At 38.5% G+C, this 16960-nt stretch overlaps 1 protein-coding gene across 4 annotated transcripts; it reads left to right on the forward strand.

Annotated features, from left to right (window-relative positions):
* The first annotated feature begins 340 nt into the window (after nt 1–340).
* Nucleotides 341–16908, forward strand: dixdc1a (DIX domain containing 1a). 4 transcript variants are annotated; one of them, XM_044354008.1, is made up of 17 exons: nt 341–753; nt 1815–1926; nt 6164–6342; nt 11003–11160; nt 11266–11411; nt 12094–12183; nt 12447–12500; nt 12601–12651; nt 12918–13022; nt 13148–13201; nt 13294–13386; nt 14108–14185; nt 15018–15179; nt 15319–15385; nt 15588–15696; nt 15966–16074; nt 16332–16908. In XM_044354008.1, the coding sequence occupies exons 3-17, from the start codon at nt 6320–6322 to the stop codon at nt 16413–16415; spliced, it is 1383 nt and encodes a 460-aa protein (XP_044209943.1). In that variant the 5' UTR covers nt 341–753; nt 1815–1926; nt 6164–6319; the 3' UTR covers nt 16416–16908. The 4 variants fall into 4 exon arrangements, with proteins under 4 accessions (XP_044209943.1, XP_044209944.1, XP_044209942.1 ...); XM_044354009.1 differs by lacking the exon at nt 1815–1926 and having other exon boundaries at nt 341–471; nt 673–753; XM_044354007.1 differs by lacking the exon at nt 1815–1926.
* Nucleotides 16909–16960: the final 52 nt, after the last annotated feature.

The following is a 16960-nucleotide window of genomic DNA, read 5'->3' on the forward strand; positions in this document are numbered from 1 at the left end:
GCTAAAGCAATATGATAAAGCAGAGGGTGTTATGATGTCTTGTTGCCTTATTTTTTATTCTTTGTTTGCCATAAAAAACAAGTTTTTCCAACGGTTTCAGTTGCATGTAACAGTATGCTATTTGGTGATTGCTATCTCCCTTAAAACCTTTAAAAAGCAAAACAATACCCGAGGGTACAGAGAAATCAAAGAGAAATCATTTGGAGAAACAGGGATAGTGTTGAATAAATTCATTAAAGAATTGAGCACATTTTTCGCTTTCTTGACGTACGTAACGTTGATGTACGTCGTACAATCGCCACTGAACGTTGGAAAAACCGAGCTGTGATTGGCTTAACGGCCCGTCAATCATCGTGCTGAAGGTGGCGGGCTGTCACAGCTTGAGGACATTCAAACGGCAATTTTTTACCTGCAAAATTAACAATACCATATTATTTGTGGGATATGAACCATTGAAACAATAATTAAAAGGTTTGTCTGCATTAAATAGGACATATAACCACCATTACTACCACTTCATACATTTTTAAACATCAAATCAATTAACTTACAACAGAAAGTTGGCCATCATTGTACATCATCTCTGCTAGCTAATTAGCCATATTTTATATTCACACTGAGAGTCAACAAGTTCATGCAGTTCTCAAAAGACCTAGATACTTTTCTCGAGAGTTGGCAGACCAAACCAGGGCTGAGAAAGAGCAAGAGAGGACTCCCTGAGGACGACCGTGTTGGCCTATTTCTGCTTAATGTGTGAGTATTTTGCTTGTTAGCCGTGACAATTTGATATGCTGTAGGCTTATTACTGTGAATTTGTTCTGGAGTCTCTCTGCTCGCTATAGGTCAAAAGCAGTTCACAGGATTAATAACATAACATACTTGTATGCATAAACTTAATTCCATAAGAATGAGGTATAGTTAGCTGTAATGGTAAACTAAGATTTTAAAACAGGGGAGAACAACATGTCAACTCTCCACCTTGAACCCTTTAACACAAACAGCTTGTAAACATAAAACATGATTATAGCTTAATACCCCTTCTGCCTGCTCCAAAGTGCTGATATTCACACTTTGTATGTTGTTACAGCAGTAAGCTACCCACCAATACTGCACATCCAAGAATAACCTGGATTTTGTTAGTTTTGAGAATGTGCAAAGTTGACAGACTGAGTAAAAGGATTTTAAGATTATCTATGGAGTCAATCTATGGGTCTAGCAGTTGTTGGCCCATTGAGGTATGATAAGAACAAAATGTAATTTTCTTTTTTTTCCTTTTTTTAAAAAAATGTGCCAAATACACAAGATATACTTGTAAATGTAAACACAACATTTGAGAGTTGTTCCAAGTCTCTTTTTTTAAAAAAAGATAAGACTTTATTGATCTCCAGAGGGGAAATTCGCGTGTTACAGCAGTACAGAAAACAAGGTAAAAGATAAGAACTAGAAGTAATAAACACAACAAAATAAAAAGTCAAGTAAGTGGATTTCAGTCTATATACATTATAAACATTATACACATAACAGTACTAGGCTACTTGACTTGTGGGTTGTAAAAATAGAAAGGTTGTGCAAAATATGTGCAGGAGTAATGGTTTTGGTAGCTGTTGCTATAGATATACATGTATATGTTATATAGGTGAAGTAATGAATACGCATATGCGGTAGTGTTACCTACATATGTGTACCAGTCAACAGTGAACATGATGAATGTAACAAAAGTAGGCCATCTCTTTCCTCCCCGCTACCAGTCTTTGGTGTTGTGTACATTGTTATACATGTCTTGACTTGACCTATCTTTGACCCATCTAAAACAGATGTACTATGCACTGCCTGGTTCCACACATAGCCCTCACCTGCGTGATCGGCCATCAACACTGTGACTATCCAAAAGACTCTGAAAATATCATAACACAGTGGATTAAAATGGTAATTATCAACAGAAAGTATAAACTGTATGTGGAAAGATGGAACGCTTTACACCAACCAACCCCAAATTGATTCAAAAGGCTTTGGCCTATTTAGAGCACATTGTCAGTTATACCAGCAAATATTTTAAAGGCACAATTGGATGAAAACTAAGTGGTAGCCTAATTAGTGGTATTAATAGGCCCAAGTGGTAGTCTAGCTGGTTACATGTTCCATATTACCACTGGCTGAGAAGGCTGACTGTACTCCTTTCATTCAAGAATAGGTTCTAATACCCTGTAGTAATCAAAGTATTGTTTTATTTTAAATTATGATGAATTTTAAATTATTTTAATTTTGTCTAACTGTCTCTCAGGCAGCTCCATCACACAGTTGCAGCTGATACAGAATGTTTTAAACAGACAGAGATGATTGCAAATTTTAATATGGTAATAAGTTATATAAGGTCTGAGGGCAATAACTGATCACAGCTTCTGACAAAAATTAGCAGATTGATCCAAACCAATGTAGAGTTAACAAGGTAAACACATAAAAAAATATCTCCTTTTAGGGAACAAGAAGTTGTTGTTTTTTTCACAATAAATCATTGGTTCTTGCAGCTTGGTTGATTCACTGAAATCAAACCAGATTTGAAGCAGTTACAGCATGTCAACTGTTGAAAACAATGGAAAACAAGCATGACACCTTCAGAAAGTTGTTGATTTTTTTGTTTGTTTGTTTGAAAGCATTTATTAGCTCTGTCAAGGAGATTATGTGATGTTTCATGTTGGCTTGTTGCTTGTTAGTTAGCAGAATATCTTCAAAATTTGTCACAGAATTTAGATTTTTTTTCAACATTTTTCACAATATTTTCATTAAGTTTTGCACTTATTTGAATGAAAAAAAACATTTGTATGAAAGAATTCTCTTACAAATTTACAGGGTGTAAGCTTTGACTGTTTTCTAGTTTCAGTTTCTTTTATTTCAAAGCAAAATATGTATTTTACTACTACTACTAATTTTTTGTAAAGTGTAGCAGGTTTATAATGACAGTAACTGACTTTAAATCATTTTTCACCCTCTCCACACAAACAATAACATAAACGCTTGCCGACTTCTCTCTTTAATTGTATTTGGCAACTAAAATAGACGGGATTCCCAGGGACAAAATCTTATCAGTCCACAGTGTATATCTGTTTGAAGGTCACTGAAATATAAAAAGATTGGTAACTTTTGTCTCATGGCAGGCACAATAATAATTAACAATCAGAATCCACAGTGACCATGCAAACAATCCTTCCTATCTTAGTAACTCATTTGACTCACAAATTGGCCGATTACACGCTGTCCCTGTGGCAAACCAACTTTCTTCTCACCTCCTTGCTCTCTGGAGGTGGAATGACTTTCCCACCACACAAGTCACATCTCATATATCATCCTGCATGAACTGAATATTTTCTGTTTAAGACACACTTTGTTTCGCCTCAGTCACGCATCTTGGTCTGCCAAACCTTCATTGTCTGCTTGTTCTGTACCTGAATTTGTCCTTGTCTTTTTAATATCGGGGCAAAAAACATTCAAAGCAGCACTGAAAAGAATTGAAATGAGTGTATGAAATAGGAACAGTGACAACTTTATGAAAGCTGTTTTTTTTATGAAGGCTGTTTTTTTGGGGGGGGGGTAAGGTTTTTCAAGAAGATACTAACCTTGCCAAACTAATACAATAGCTTCACCAGCAGCTCCTTCTGCCCAACATCTGTGCTCTTACTCGTTCTTGAGAAACTATATACTTTGACTAAGCTTTTCTTCTCCAGTGTAAGAGCAATAGTTTTGTAGGAGTTCAGCAATTTCATCCTGATCTTCAAAACCACCAAATAGGTGTCTGTGCATTTTTTATATACATCTTCTTGGTAGAAGATTATTAGATTATTATTTTACTCTTCACAGGAATAAGCCTAGTCAAATTTCCCTGCATGTTCCTGTTTTCACAAATTCACAAATTTTAACCATCTCTTCTAAAAATAAAGTGCCGGGCAATCAAAGTACTGCATTACATACAGTATTCATGTTTGGGATTCTCAGTGTGAATAATTATAGATTTAAAAAAGGCTGCTTGGCAGTGGTGGACTCAAGCTATCTGAAGGACAGGAGTAAAAAAATATAAAGGGCACCTGATAAATTCAATGGGCCCCCATCAGCAGAGAACAGTGATGCATGTTTGGTAAAAAAAGGCTACATCTCCAAGTAAGATTAACATGTTATAGGGTGATTCAGAATATACTCTTCACAATGTTTTTCTCCCATATAGCGCACCCTGTACGGCACCTTTAGGACACTGTTTTTGTTCATTAAAAGGGCACTCATCATGGCATCACACGTGGGGGCCTGTTTTGTTTTGGGTTTTTTTTTCATTGAAAGGGCACCTGATTCTGCACTTCAGTATATTAGACTTTTCTTTTTTTATTTTTACTAGGTGCCCATACAGATCCTCTCCAGATATGTTTTAAGACATTTAAAAATACTCTACATTGAATAATAGATTGTATTTGATGTTGCTTTTGCATTAAAAAAAGGCTGATTACTTGGTTGAAATTTTTAAAAGAACATAACGTATCCTTCTACCTCATTAAAAATCCAGAATCTATGAATATGCAAATACTTTTAATTTCAAAAGATAAACTGCTGGACACAAGATGTCTCCTTCACTGAAAAGTCCATTCTCAGTATGTGCACTAGAGACTTCATGTGATTTTTGGGTAACCGCACTTAGAGCTGTCCACTTGCAATCGGATCACTGGAGATATATGTTTATGCCAGGAGTAAACAGGGCCAGAGGAACTTGTGTGTGCTAGTGTTAAACTCTAGCCTACATCAATCTGTACAGTGAAACTTAAACATCCAAGTGAAGTAACAATGAGCAAAACACACTTTTGAGTGGAAGGGGACGTACATGATATAATACAAACACACATGCATGTTTTAACTTTGACAGTCTGTGTGGCAACCTTGCCTTTCCCATAGAACATACAGTGCTGCATTATCCTGCTGGTCTACATACAATTTCAGCTCATTCAAGCTGTGTTGATGGTTCTCATACAGAATTCAAGACACTTTGTTACTGGCAGAACTGCGAGCAGTCACGTAGAAACCTATTTCACAATCTTGCTGATGACACCAGCAACATTTCTAACATCTTAATGACGGTACGCTCAGCCAAAACGCCTTTCAAAAGAATACTTAACACTAGCAGCACATCTCATATGAAATCTTTTGTTCCTGTTCCCCGCTGCTCAAATCATGAACATGACACTCTTTCAATGTTGGTTCAATCTGATGGCTCTAATATTTTATTACATTCTCCAAATAATATGTTTTTTCTAAGTTTATTTTATAATTGCAGTGAAAATGGCTATTCTCTGCATATAGGACACTATGAATAATGTAAAGCGGGCTGTAATTACAGGCTAACGTGTGAATTCTATAAATACCATGTCCCAGTTGCTTGTTTATTTGCTCAGACTATGTAAATATAACATTTACCTATCATATGTTTCAGCATGTGTGCTATGATGTTGTGCAAGCCTGTGATTTTTTTCAGCAAATACCTTCATCGCATTGATTTTCATGTCTCTCTTTAATCCATATGTTCAGGATTGTTTCTCATTTCAGCTGCAGTGACATACAGTACACAAAAAGCAAACAAGGGAAGGAGAGGGAAGGAGAAGGAGCAAATCTCCCTCCTCCTTGTGAAAGGAGAGAGCAGTGGGGAAAGGAGGGAGGAGGAATGAGGGATGGGGGGAGGGTAAACACACCCAGACAGAGCCATGTCTGACATCCTCGCACACTGAAAGAAGGAAGGACTGATACAAAGCCAGTGCGACAGAGCAGAAGAGAAAAAGGGAGGGAGGGAGGGCAGAGGGAATAAATGCAAAAAAAGGCCGGCAGAGAAAAAAGGGTGAAAAAGATGCACAAGAGCTGCATCAGTTCTTGTCCGCAAGGAACAAAAAACATTGTGTTCGTGAATGGGAGCTGGTGAGCTCAACCACAAGGCGAGTGCAATGAGAAACCAGGCAGACTTCAGTCGCTGGTGTTGCTGAACACCAATCCTCTCTCCCTCTGTTTCTCTGCCAGCTCGGACTGAGCCTTGGTATGATTTGGGGAATGGTTGAGGGCTTTTGATTGGGATTTGGAGCTTTATGTTTTAGGAATATGCTGCTGGAGAGGATTTGAACATGCTGTTATTTCTGATTGAACACAGTGTGCGACGTGGAGACTCCTCTGGTTGCTGCTTTCAGGGCTGCTCCCCTCCCTGCTGCCTCTGGCTGTGTTTGGGCTATGGTCCTGACTGAGAAGCAGGGCATCACCCAGATGCGGGGCTCCGACTGTGTGGGAGGTTAAGCCTGTAAGCACCAGCATGGGAGCGAAACAGATGAAATGGTAAGAGCTGTTATTGGTATTATTTGAACATTATATCAACCCAGGTGGCTGTTTTTGTAAACAATGTATGAGTGCAGCAGTAATATGGGCCTACAGTAAATTCGGTCTGGCAAGAAACTATATCATCTTAATCTACATGTGATGTCTCAGACAAATGCATTTCTCCATAACAACATTCCTGTCATAGCCAAACTGTGCAGGTTATTGTTCAGTATTTACAGTGCAGTAGGTGTGGGTGTGTCCCTGTGTCTGTGTGAGCCGAGCTGCTATTGCCTAGCAACCACTGTCTCACTTCCATTACCAGCTCTTCCATTTCATGATTCAGACAAAGATTTTACATTTTATTTGAATAACAAAGTGTTTTTTCTACAGTTAAATAAGGCTGTAAAAATACTGTAAAACATATTTTCATAGATTTGGTAGCCTATTTGCCAGACAAAGCAATTACAGGCCATATTTAATTAACTTATTTAAATTAAACACTAAATAAAAGACTACTTCTAGTTGAAAATATAAAGTTTTCATGATGATAAACAGTGGTGAAATAAGTACCCAGGTCCTTTATTTAAGTTAAGTTTAAAAATGTACTCATTCTGCAGGAAATGGCTGCTGTGACTGATATATTATTATACATTACATTATTGCATTAGTAATACTGATAAATCAGTGTGTAAGTAGTTTATTAGTTTTGTGGCTGGTTGAGGTGGAGTTAGTTTTAACTACTTTATTTACAGTTTAGTCCAGTGGTTCCCAAACTCGGGTCAGGCCCTCTCCAAAGGGTCACAAGATAAAGAGGTTGAGAGATGATTTATTGGTTGAAAAAGAATAAAAAGTGGTAAATTGTTTACAGATCCAATAAAAATCAATAATATCTTTGGTGCATTCTACTCCTCTTGATATACTTTAGAGATAAGTTATGATACCCAATCCTGCTCTAGCTTTTTAAACCCACTTCAGCTTCTGCTGCTTTCCCAGGAGGATTGCATTGATCTTGATGCTTCTTTATCTTTATCTGAGCTCCATGAAGCTCTTCTTTCAATGAATAAAGGCAAGTCACCAGGCTTACATGGTTTACCTCCAGAATCTTATTTAGCCTTCTGGCCCAAGGTAGGACCTCTCTTGCTGGATGTGATTCTCTCTGCAATTTCAAAGGGTTCATTCTCTAAAAACAGTAACATTATCTCTTTACTTTTAAAATAAGGTAAGGATCCACAGGATTGCTCAAATTATTGACCACTGTCATTACTGAATACTCATATCAAGCTATATGCCAAAATGCTAGCCTCTCAATCAGAACCATATATGAATTTTCTAATTCATGAGGATCAAACATGTTTTATCAAAAACCACTTTTCCTCAGACAATGTACACCAGCTTCTCCATATCATTGAGTTCTCTAATAACAATGACTCCTCAACAGCTGTCCTTTCTCTCAATGCAGAGAAGGCTTTTGATTGCCATGAGTGGCATTTTCTATGGGCACTCAAGACATTCAAATGAAATGAAATGATTGGAAATCATTTCAGTGCTATGATTCAAGTTCTTTATCCAAACTCTGCTGCTATGGTGTTGATGGGGAACATCTGTTTTAAAAAATGTCTGTATCTCATAGCTTCCGCCAGGGTCTGAATGTCCTCCCAAGAATCAACTTTCTTAGCTCAATGATACCTTTACCACCACCTAAAGACTACTGGAAAAAAAAACCCACTCTTTAACATCTATAGTTTTGTATGGGGGAACAAAAAACCCAGACTGAAACTGTCAACTCTCCAGACAAAAAGGTGAAGTGGGATTTGGTGTACCTAACTTCCAGTGGTATCACTGGTCATTTGTACTGTGCCCTGTCTCCAAATGGTTAAATCCTGCTTCTCGCATGTCTTGGAGGCCAGTGGAAGAGTACATGGTGCACCCTCACATCTGATCTACTTTAACAGTTTACTCAAACGATCAAGAAAAAGAAATTTGGCTCAATTATTACTGAAGTAATCTCCACCTGGCATCCTGCCGAAAAGCACTGCAAAATTATGCCTGGCATCTTTGGTCTCCCATTTTTCATAACAATAACCTCCAATTGGGAAGCCAACCAATTTCATTCCTTCAATGAAGCAGTAAAGGGTTGCACGCTCTCTCTGACATTTATGGTCTTGTGGGCCTCTGAGCATTTCAAGACATCCAGAAACATTTCAATCTACCTGGCACATTTTTAATTTTCTATCACCAACTCTGCACAGCGATGCACACTTAAGGTGTGCCTTGGAACATACCTCTCTCCACAAATCCATTTCATACAGCTCTTACCAACCCCAGCCGACTGATCTCGACAATATATTCCGTCTTGGATAAGGCCTCCTGTAAGCCCCTAACTATTGACACACTGTGGAAGGCAGACCTCTCCTCAAATAGCTCCAACCCAGATTGGAAACTAATCTGGCAGAACATGCAACTATCTTCCAGGAACCCACACATTGCATAAAATGAAAGTTTTACCATCATTAAACTGCACCCTATGCACTCAAAATGTGTTGGGCACATTTTTTCATATGGTGTGGGAGTGCCCAAGGGTTGCAGAGTTCTGGAGGAGGGTTTCAGAGATGCTATCAAGCATATGGTCCAAAACAATTTCTTACTTGCCAGAAGTCCTGTTACTTCATGACAGCTCCAACTTGGAACTCTGTGTTAAGCAGAGATGTCTCTGGCTAGCTGGACTTACAGCTGCCAAGACACTAATAACTTGTAGATGGAAAGCTCCAAAGCTCCTCATTCTGTCAATATACAAAGATGCCTAAAATTTTGAATTTTTTTTAACTTTTCTTTGCTTTTTTGCTTTTTTAAAAATATTTTATTTATATTTTACCTCTTTGAGCCTCAAACACATTTTTTAATTAAACAACCTGAGACGTTTAGAGGGCAAATGTCTTTGTAAGAGGTCACAAACAAAAAAGACTGGTTCAATCTTGAACAGTGTATTGTATTTTATAAGATTATGATATGTTTTTTAATGTAAAATTAATCTGCAAAGTAACTAGTAAACTGTCAGATAAATGTAGTGGAGTAAAACGTGAAGCATTTCTTTCTACTTAGCACAGTACTGGAGAAAATGTACTGTACAGATTATGTTAATCTGTTGCACTGGGACTCATCTCGTGTAAATCCCAGCGCTTAATCTTTGGTTTATGGTCCAAATCTATGTGGATGTATGTGTTCTTTTGGTGCAACAGATCAGCAGCAGGCTTCTAAAATATGTTTGTGGGAGTTTATCGAACTGCTGCACCCACAGATACTGATTGAGGGTATCTTGATAATGTCATCATCTGCAATGACAAGATTAGTTGAAGGCAGCTGCTTTGATCCCATTTGGAGAAACACTTTGGGATAATCACAGCAGCATCTGATAAGACACTCAAGTTCATGTTTTTTATGTGACCTGGTGCACTAACTCTTTCTGAGAGGCTGGAGGGAACCATCTATCTGAAGTTTCTCAGTGTGGTGAATGTAGTCAGATAATTTTAATGTAATTAAACCCTCATGAATTAAAACTCAAATTATATCTTTATACTTTTTCAGTCGTGCCAGCGGCATATATATATATATATGAATGTCGTTCATTTCACCACTTTGGCCTGGACTGAAATATCTCAACAACTGCTGGATAAATTGCCAGGAAACGTGGTACAGATAAGCATGGTGCCCAGATGATGTTTCTTAATGACTTTGGTGATTCACTGACTTTTCCTCTAGCGCCATCATACTGTCTGTTGTGATGTTAGCTTGTGCTGAGTAATAGAGTTAGATAAGCAGAAAATGTCATCTGCTACAATCTTCCTGCTTATGTAAAAGGGGAACATGTTTGACCGTGCAAATGCAATCCCTCGGGACATTCTTTCGTTTCTAAACACTGTTTTATCCCACAGTTAAGTCAACAGTTTTTTTCTCCATCTTAGTGTTTTAGCCTGAGGAGCAGGGTGATGAATTGTGATTCTTTATATCCCTTCCCTAGCGTAGAGTTTAGGTCTCTTTCCTCAGACACAGGCAGGTTTTCCCACACATACAAAGAGGGAAAAAGAAGGAATCCCCTGCTAAAGGACCATGCATAATGCCATAGGTCACAGGTCAGAATAGCTGTATCCTATTTCTACAAATACAGCCTAGTGAAGATGACAGCCGGCCTGAACCTCAGGCTTCTGGAGATGCTTTGCGTTCACACAAAACACATATTTGTACAAACTGCAAGAAAACCAGCCATTCAGAAAAGCAAAGGAGCATTATGTCTTGAAATTATGGCCAGAGGGCAAGCGAACTATGTCAAGAATTTCCTGGGAGAGAATGGCAGAGTTGCATACATTCCTGTTCCTTTCTGTGTGTGCTTTCAGATTTAAACAGGTTAAAATCCTTTTCTGTTGCTTTTTGAATCATTTTTTTACTAGTTAAATAGTCTGTGATATGCCATATTCCTATGGGCATTATGTCTTTAAAAACGGATATGATTTAAAATATTTTAAAATTTTTAGCCCCTCCATGGGATTAATTCACATATTTTTGCTCCTTGGGGAGTTATTAAAGTCTATATCTCCATTTTATGTTGCAAGGTTTATTTATTGCCATTCATTTGGCAGGAGATGCAAACACATTCATTCCTGCCTGTGCCCACCATCTGTTTCAGTCTCAGCTCAGCCAGCCCTGCTCACTCCCCCAAAGAGGAGTATGTTATCACGCAGTCCACTGACATCCCTAAAGAAGAAATAGTCCATGATCAGTCTGAGGACCAGGGAGAGCCTCGGGATGACAAATCTGAGCTGACAGAGAAGAAATCTGTCATAGGTTTGTTGGCTGCACATCAACTCTTGTACAGCAAGATTATATGCAATGAATCCCTCTCAAAAATGCTCCCATGCCTCATCTCCCCTGTCCCTCTCTCCCTTTCAGAGGAGGTGTCTCTCTGCGGATTGTGTCCCTCCCTCGGGCATGATGTGCAAGAGGAAGAGAAGTCCTGGGAGGAGCAGCTGGATGCCCACCAGGAGCAGCTGGAGAGGGAAATGCAGGAAGCCAGGAGGATGGTGTTTCGCCTTCAGGTAACTACTGGTGATGACACACTTAAAAAAGATTCCTGGTGACGGTTGGATAAATCAAAACGTTGCGATCTAAGAAATATTTCATCACTAAGGGAGACGGTGTGTAGGAGTTCTTTTCATTGTTCAAGTAATATTAAAGGACAAAATATTGACACCTTGTGTTCAATGTTATTTAGTCATGCTAGGGGTGCACACACACTGCACAGTACTTAAAATAGATGTGTGAAGTGACATACACAAATAATTGTTCCTGCCCACTAAACACTGCCCATAATACTGTCATGTATCAAACATGTCCAAACACATTGCAGTGTTCCTGCTAAGCTGATGAGTTCTGTCTGTTTGCCTTTCTGGGTTATGGATTAGTTAGTCACATATTTAATTTTTGAATTATTTACTTATGATTATGAGTTTTTGTTTTGCGCTCATACTGTAGTATGTGTGCATATTTGTGGGTTAGAGTAGGTGAGAGGAAGAAATGTGTGTGTACTCCTACAGGTATTTCAATTTGATTCAGTTCAGTTTAGTTCAATTCACAGCCTGATCAACTGAAAGGAGAAGAGTGTTGTGTAGCCAAGTATAAAAATACAAAACTGCCGTATTTACAAATACAAACACAGAAATATGTCTGGCTTCTCTGCCATGTATATTTAATTATGGCTATGTGTGTGTCTGTCTTCAGGCTTTGCTGCTCAATGGCTCCCTCCCCGAAGAGGACCAGGACGGATCTGTGAGCTTCGGAGATAACCGGGCTAACGCTGAACAGCAGCTGGTACAGTGCTCTCTCTCTCTCTCTCTCTCTCTCTGCTAACTAGAGAAAACGACACTTGCTCGCCACTCTGTGTGAAGTGTCAGTGTCAGCCCTTCTGTTGTGATGATGTTTTCAGCCATCACTCATCTTGAGAGTGGCTATTGTAGAGCACAAATGAATCTCTCTGATCTGCTAGCCCGCTGTCATGCAGGCCCACTGCCTCCTCTATGTTCTGACATTTTTCCATTCTCTAATTACGCTGCTCATACCCTCTCCCTTTGAAGGTTCTAATCCGCAGTCGCCTGGACCAAAGCATGGAGGAAGCCCTTGATCTCAAGGTACAGTAAGTAAATGTAATTAGGTTTTTAAATAGATGAGCTGCAATACAACTAAAGGGTCCCTTTCTCTAATGTCTCTGTTCATTTGTGCCACTCTTAGAGGGAACTCCTGAGACACAAACAGGAGGCGCGCCACATTCAGGCCATCAAGGTAAACCTCTTACTCTAAATTTGTCCTTTGTGTGTGAATTAAAATGGATTAAAGGATATAATTCAATATTCCACTTCTGTGCCCTCCCAAACTGATGATTCTGCACGTTCTGTCATGCGTAATATACTGTATATATTTTAATTTCTTTACAAAGATAATAAAGTTTAGAGGTGGATGCATGCTGTCAATAAGGCAGGTGGTTTCAGGTGTATCTGTATTCAGGTCTTCTCTGGACTTGTCTTTGATCTCTCCCTCTTTCTCATTAGGATGCTCTGCAGCAGCGCCTGGCAGTGCAGGAGGATGCTGTGCTGCAGCTAAAGCAGGAACTACTAAGGAGCAACATGGCCAAAGATCAGCTGGAAGGGGAAAATGTGAGACAAGTGATGATTTCCGTTTGACATGATAAAATATTTGACCGACTTGACCCACAGTTGCAGTTTATGTGAGAGCAATATAGCACTCATATACAGTATCATGCTGATGTGTCTGCTTGCAGGCAGAGCTCAAACAGAAGTTGAGTGAACGGAGCAAATTACTCAGTGAATATGAGGTATTGTCTTTTATTATTTACACTTCAGTGCATTCTTTAGATACATGCATGCATAGGCGGACTTATATCATCTATCTTTCTTGTCACAATAGCAGCAACTTGGGAGGAAGGACAGAATGCTGCAGCAGCAACAACAAAAGCTCGATGAAGCTCAGCACAAAGCCCATGAAGTCAGCCATGGACGGGTATGGATCATGATATGATTTAAATATTTCTATAATATATGTTTGAATGTATTACACATATTTAATAATATTTACTAAATTATAAAATCTAATAAAAAGGGAAAGAAGGACACTCTAAGTAAAATCAAGTCAAAACTCGTCTACATAAGTAGGTTTTAATAGCAGATTTAATGGATAGAGCTGGTGATATTCTAGGTTTTTGTTAAAGTCAAACAAATTTACTGGCCCATTTATTCTTACTGAGGAAATAAATCTGTAAAAACAGGTTGTGCAAATATATAGTTTCATTTGTAAAATACATTAAGAAATTTTGTAAAACAGCTGGGTTGTAGTTCAGTAGGGGACTATTTTCAGACAGCTCAATACACATTTGGCACCTTAGTATTTACGCCCACAGAACTGTGTATGTGGGATCAATAAACTACAGTGACCATATTCACGGTAATGAAAGAACATGTCACCCAGTGCAACTGTGTGGTTCATTGATGTGTTTTTAATGGTTTTTAGACAACAGTGGAGCTTAATAGCAGAGAGGAATAAGCTCCATAAGGTGATGGCTACAGAGGCAATACTTTTTAATAGGATCAATTAATTGATCTTTTAATGTCATTTGTGGATAATAAGAAAATTATAGAATATTACCAGGCTTATCCTTTAAAAGATGAGACTGACTCAGCTAGCCGTGTGTGCATATTTACATATATTGTTGTCTATTTGACAGTCATTCAGGAGTGAAAGCGGTGGTTACAGTAACTCAGTGACTTCAACATCTCCTCCAGCATTCCAACGCATTGCTCCAGTATGTAGACCTACCCTTTATTATTTCACCCTTTTGTAATAATACAATAATTTGCCGTTTAATGTGTTGATTTTGATGTTTTATGAATGGAAGCTCATTTCTGCCAGGAAAAGAAAAAAAGTAGACCAGATGGGATGCATAATAAAAGAAAAATACTAAAAATTGCATGTGAGATGCTAAGTCAGAATTATGATTTTTGATCTTGATTAACAAAGTTAAAATTATGTAGTACTAGGTCAAACTTATGAGATACTAAGTCTAAAATTCTTAGATGACATTAACGAAGTTAAATTATGTGATAAGTCACATTATTTGACTTAAGTCAAAATCACAAGATCTTAAGTCAAAATTGTAAGGCACTAGAGCAAATTCATAAGATACTAAATTAAAATTATAAGATATAATCAAAATTGTGACTTAATAATTAATAATTTGTAATGCGCCATTGTGCTCCTTGGAAAATGAAATGTTTTCTTTGTGGTTGATCATTTTTAGCTATTTTCAAAGCCATCTTGCTCCTTTTGATGGGGGTGAATAAAAACATGAATTAAAAAGTATAAAACATAAAGTATAAGTCAAAATACATAGGGTACAAGATGCATAAGATACAAAACCATTTAATTAGTATTTCAGTTTTTCTGACTTTGACTTTATCTTAGTATCTTATAATTTAGATTTACTATCTCATACTTTTGACTCATCATGAGTATTTGTATTTTATCATGAATAACTTTTCCTGTATTTTTTTGCCCCCTCTTTTGTTGGCGGAAATAGGCTTCCATACTTCTTAGCTTGATATGAACTGTATGATCATCACAAGGCTGTTTCACAGGGGGAAGAGCTGCAGTTGGTCAGGGAGGCCCTGCGTAGTTTGAGGGACGGCTTTTCTGGCCACGACCCCCAACATCACACCCTGGACACTCTGGAGCAGGGTGTGTCTAGTCTCATGGACCGCTTACACTCTTTGGAAACCCAACGCAGACAGGATAGAGGGGTACATAAGCTCACAGAAACACACAAATCATGTCAGAGTACATTTAAAAAAAAAGCGACGTATGTCACCCGATGAATGATGAGTCAACAACAAATGACACTCTCGACTGTTTATCATGAGTAATTGTTTCCTCTTCTAGGAGGAATTTAAATCACCAGGACGGAGAGCCAACTCAACAGACCGTGACTCCTGGCCTCCGAGCTCAAGTGAGACAGACAGAATCCTTGTTTTGTTTAGGATTTGTCATCCTCTGCACCATCTCAACTCCGCCTGCTAAATCAAATTGTGCCGTTCAGTTACACCGCTATGTATGGAGGGCGTTATTGGCTGTGAGGCTAGAGCCATTTTCAACTCTTGTAAAAAAAAAAAAAAAAAAACTGTGTTTGCTGTTTTCATAACTATTTGCAGAAATGGCACACTCCCACAGCAGCCCGGGGTTGGATACCGCAGTCTCCACTAAAGTGCTCTACTTCACTGATCGCTCGCTCACTCCGTTTCTGATTAACATCCCAAAAAGGTGAAAATAAAAACACTCAAATGATGGATTTATAGTGTAAATAGTGTTTTTGTTTGGTCCTTCACTGTAACATATATGATTTCTAAGCAAATTGCTCTTTGAGTTAGAGCTGTACGCTCAGAGTGCGTGGTTGGATTCATGCATGACCAGAGCTATATATGGATGCTTCAGTGGCTGCGCTGAATAAATGTTTATCCTAGAAAAGCTTAATGTCTGTGTGGGTGTATGTGTGTGTAAATCTGCACACGACTGACGCTGTGCTCTTGCAGGCTGGGCGAAGTGACACTGCGAGACTTCAAGGCTGCCGTGGACAGACAAGGCAGTTTCAGATACCACTTCAAGGCCCTCGACCCAGAATTTGGCACAGTGAAAGAGGAGGTAGGCGTGGGTGTAAAATTATAGCCCCTGCTTCTTTTCATATCAGCTTCACGAGGCAAATATAAATCGAGTTATAGAGTATGATATGCTAATAATAGCTCTGCCTGCTCTCTACTTCAAAACACTGCAGGTGTACTGATCTCCATCCTAGAGAATTTGATAGCACCGAGTACTCATTTTCAGTTCCTATCCAAACCTTTGTACATTATAGATGTGAGGCTTTCTTGGATATGTAAATGCTGGATGTTGTTGTGCAGGTATTCCATGATGGAGCAGTCGTTCCTGGCTGGGAAGGAAAGATTGTAGCGTGGGTGGAGGAGGACCACGGAGAGAGGAGGTAGAATCCGAAAAAACCAGAGATCACCACTACAAACCTCAGCTGCACCCACTGAACCAGGACTCCACTGAAAATACATGTGATTCCACGATAAAGAATACTTATAATACAGTTAACTGGGACCAATGGATCTAACACCATTTCGATAAATAAAAAACATGTTTTAAATGTGAATGTTTCATAAAGAATTTGACTTGACACTCTGGTATCACTTTTTTGAAGGAATGCATATTAGGCATTGTTTGCAACTGTTAAATAAATGTGTGGGACTTGATGGTCAGTAATGTGATACTTGAAAAAGAAAGTTAAAGGTGATTTACAATAAATAACTCATTATAAGCTGTGCTCTAAAAATCTGTAATCAATGCATAGTATGCAACCCTTAAAATAAAAAAAGTGTTTACTGACATTTTTCACAAGTTCCAGATTGCCAAATTGTGATGTTTGTTGTTCTGCATCGATTTTGATGTTTTAATAAACATGAATTATTGCATGGATCATTTTGTAGTCAATTATTCCACAGGCGCATGGTAATGGCACAGAACACCA

Source organism: Thunnus albacares, chromosome 6, assembly GCF_914725855.1.
Source record: "Thunnus albacares chromosome 6, fThuAlb1.1, whole genome shotgun sequence".
Lineage (NCBI taxonomy): Eukaryota > Metazoa > Chordata > Actinopteri > Scombriformes > Scombridae > Thunnus > Thunnus albacares.

Excerpts from the sequence above, each read along its gene's own strand:
- dixdc1a (XM_044354008.1), top strand. The coding sequence starts at position 6,320 with ATGGGAGCGAAACAGATGAAATG. Across the intron at positions 6,343-11,002 it reads GGAGCGAAACAGATGAAATG|TCTCAGCTCAGCCAGCCCTG; the intron begins GTAAGAGCTGTT and ends CATCTGTTTCAG. Across the intron at positions 12,501-12,600 it reads AGGAAGCCCTTGATCTCAAG|AGGGAACTCCTGAGACACAA; the intron begins GTACAGTAAGTA and ends TGCCACTCTTAG.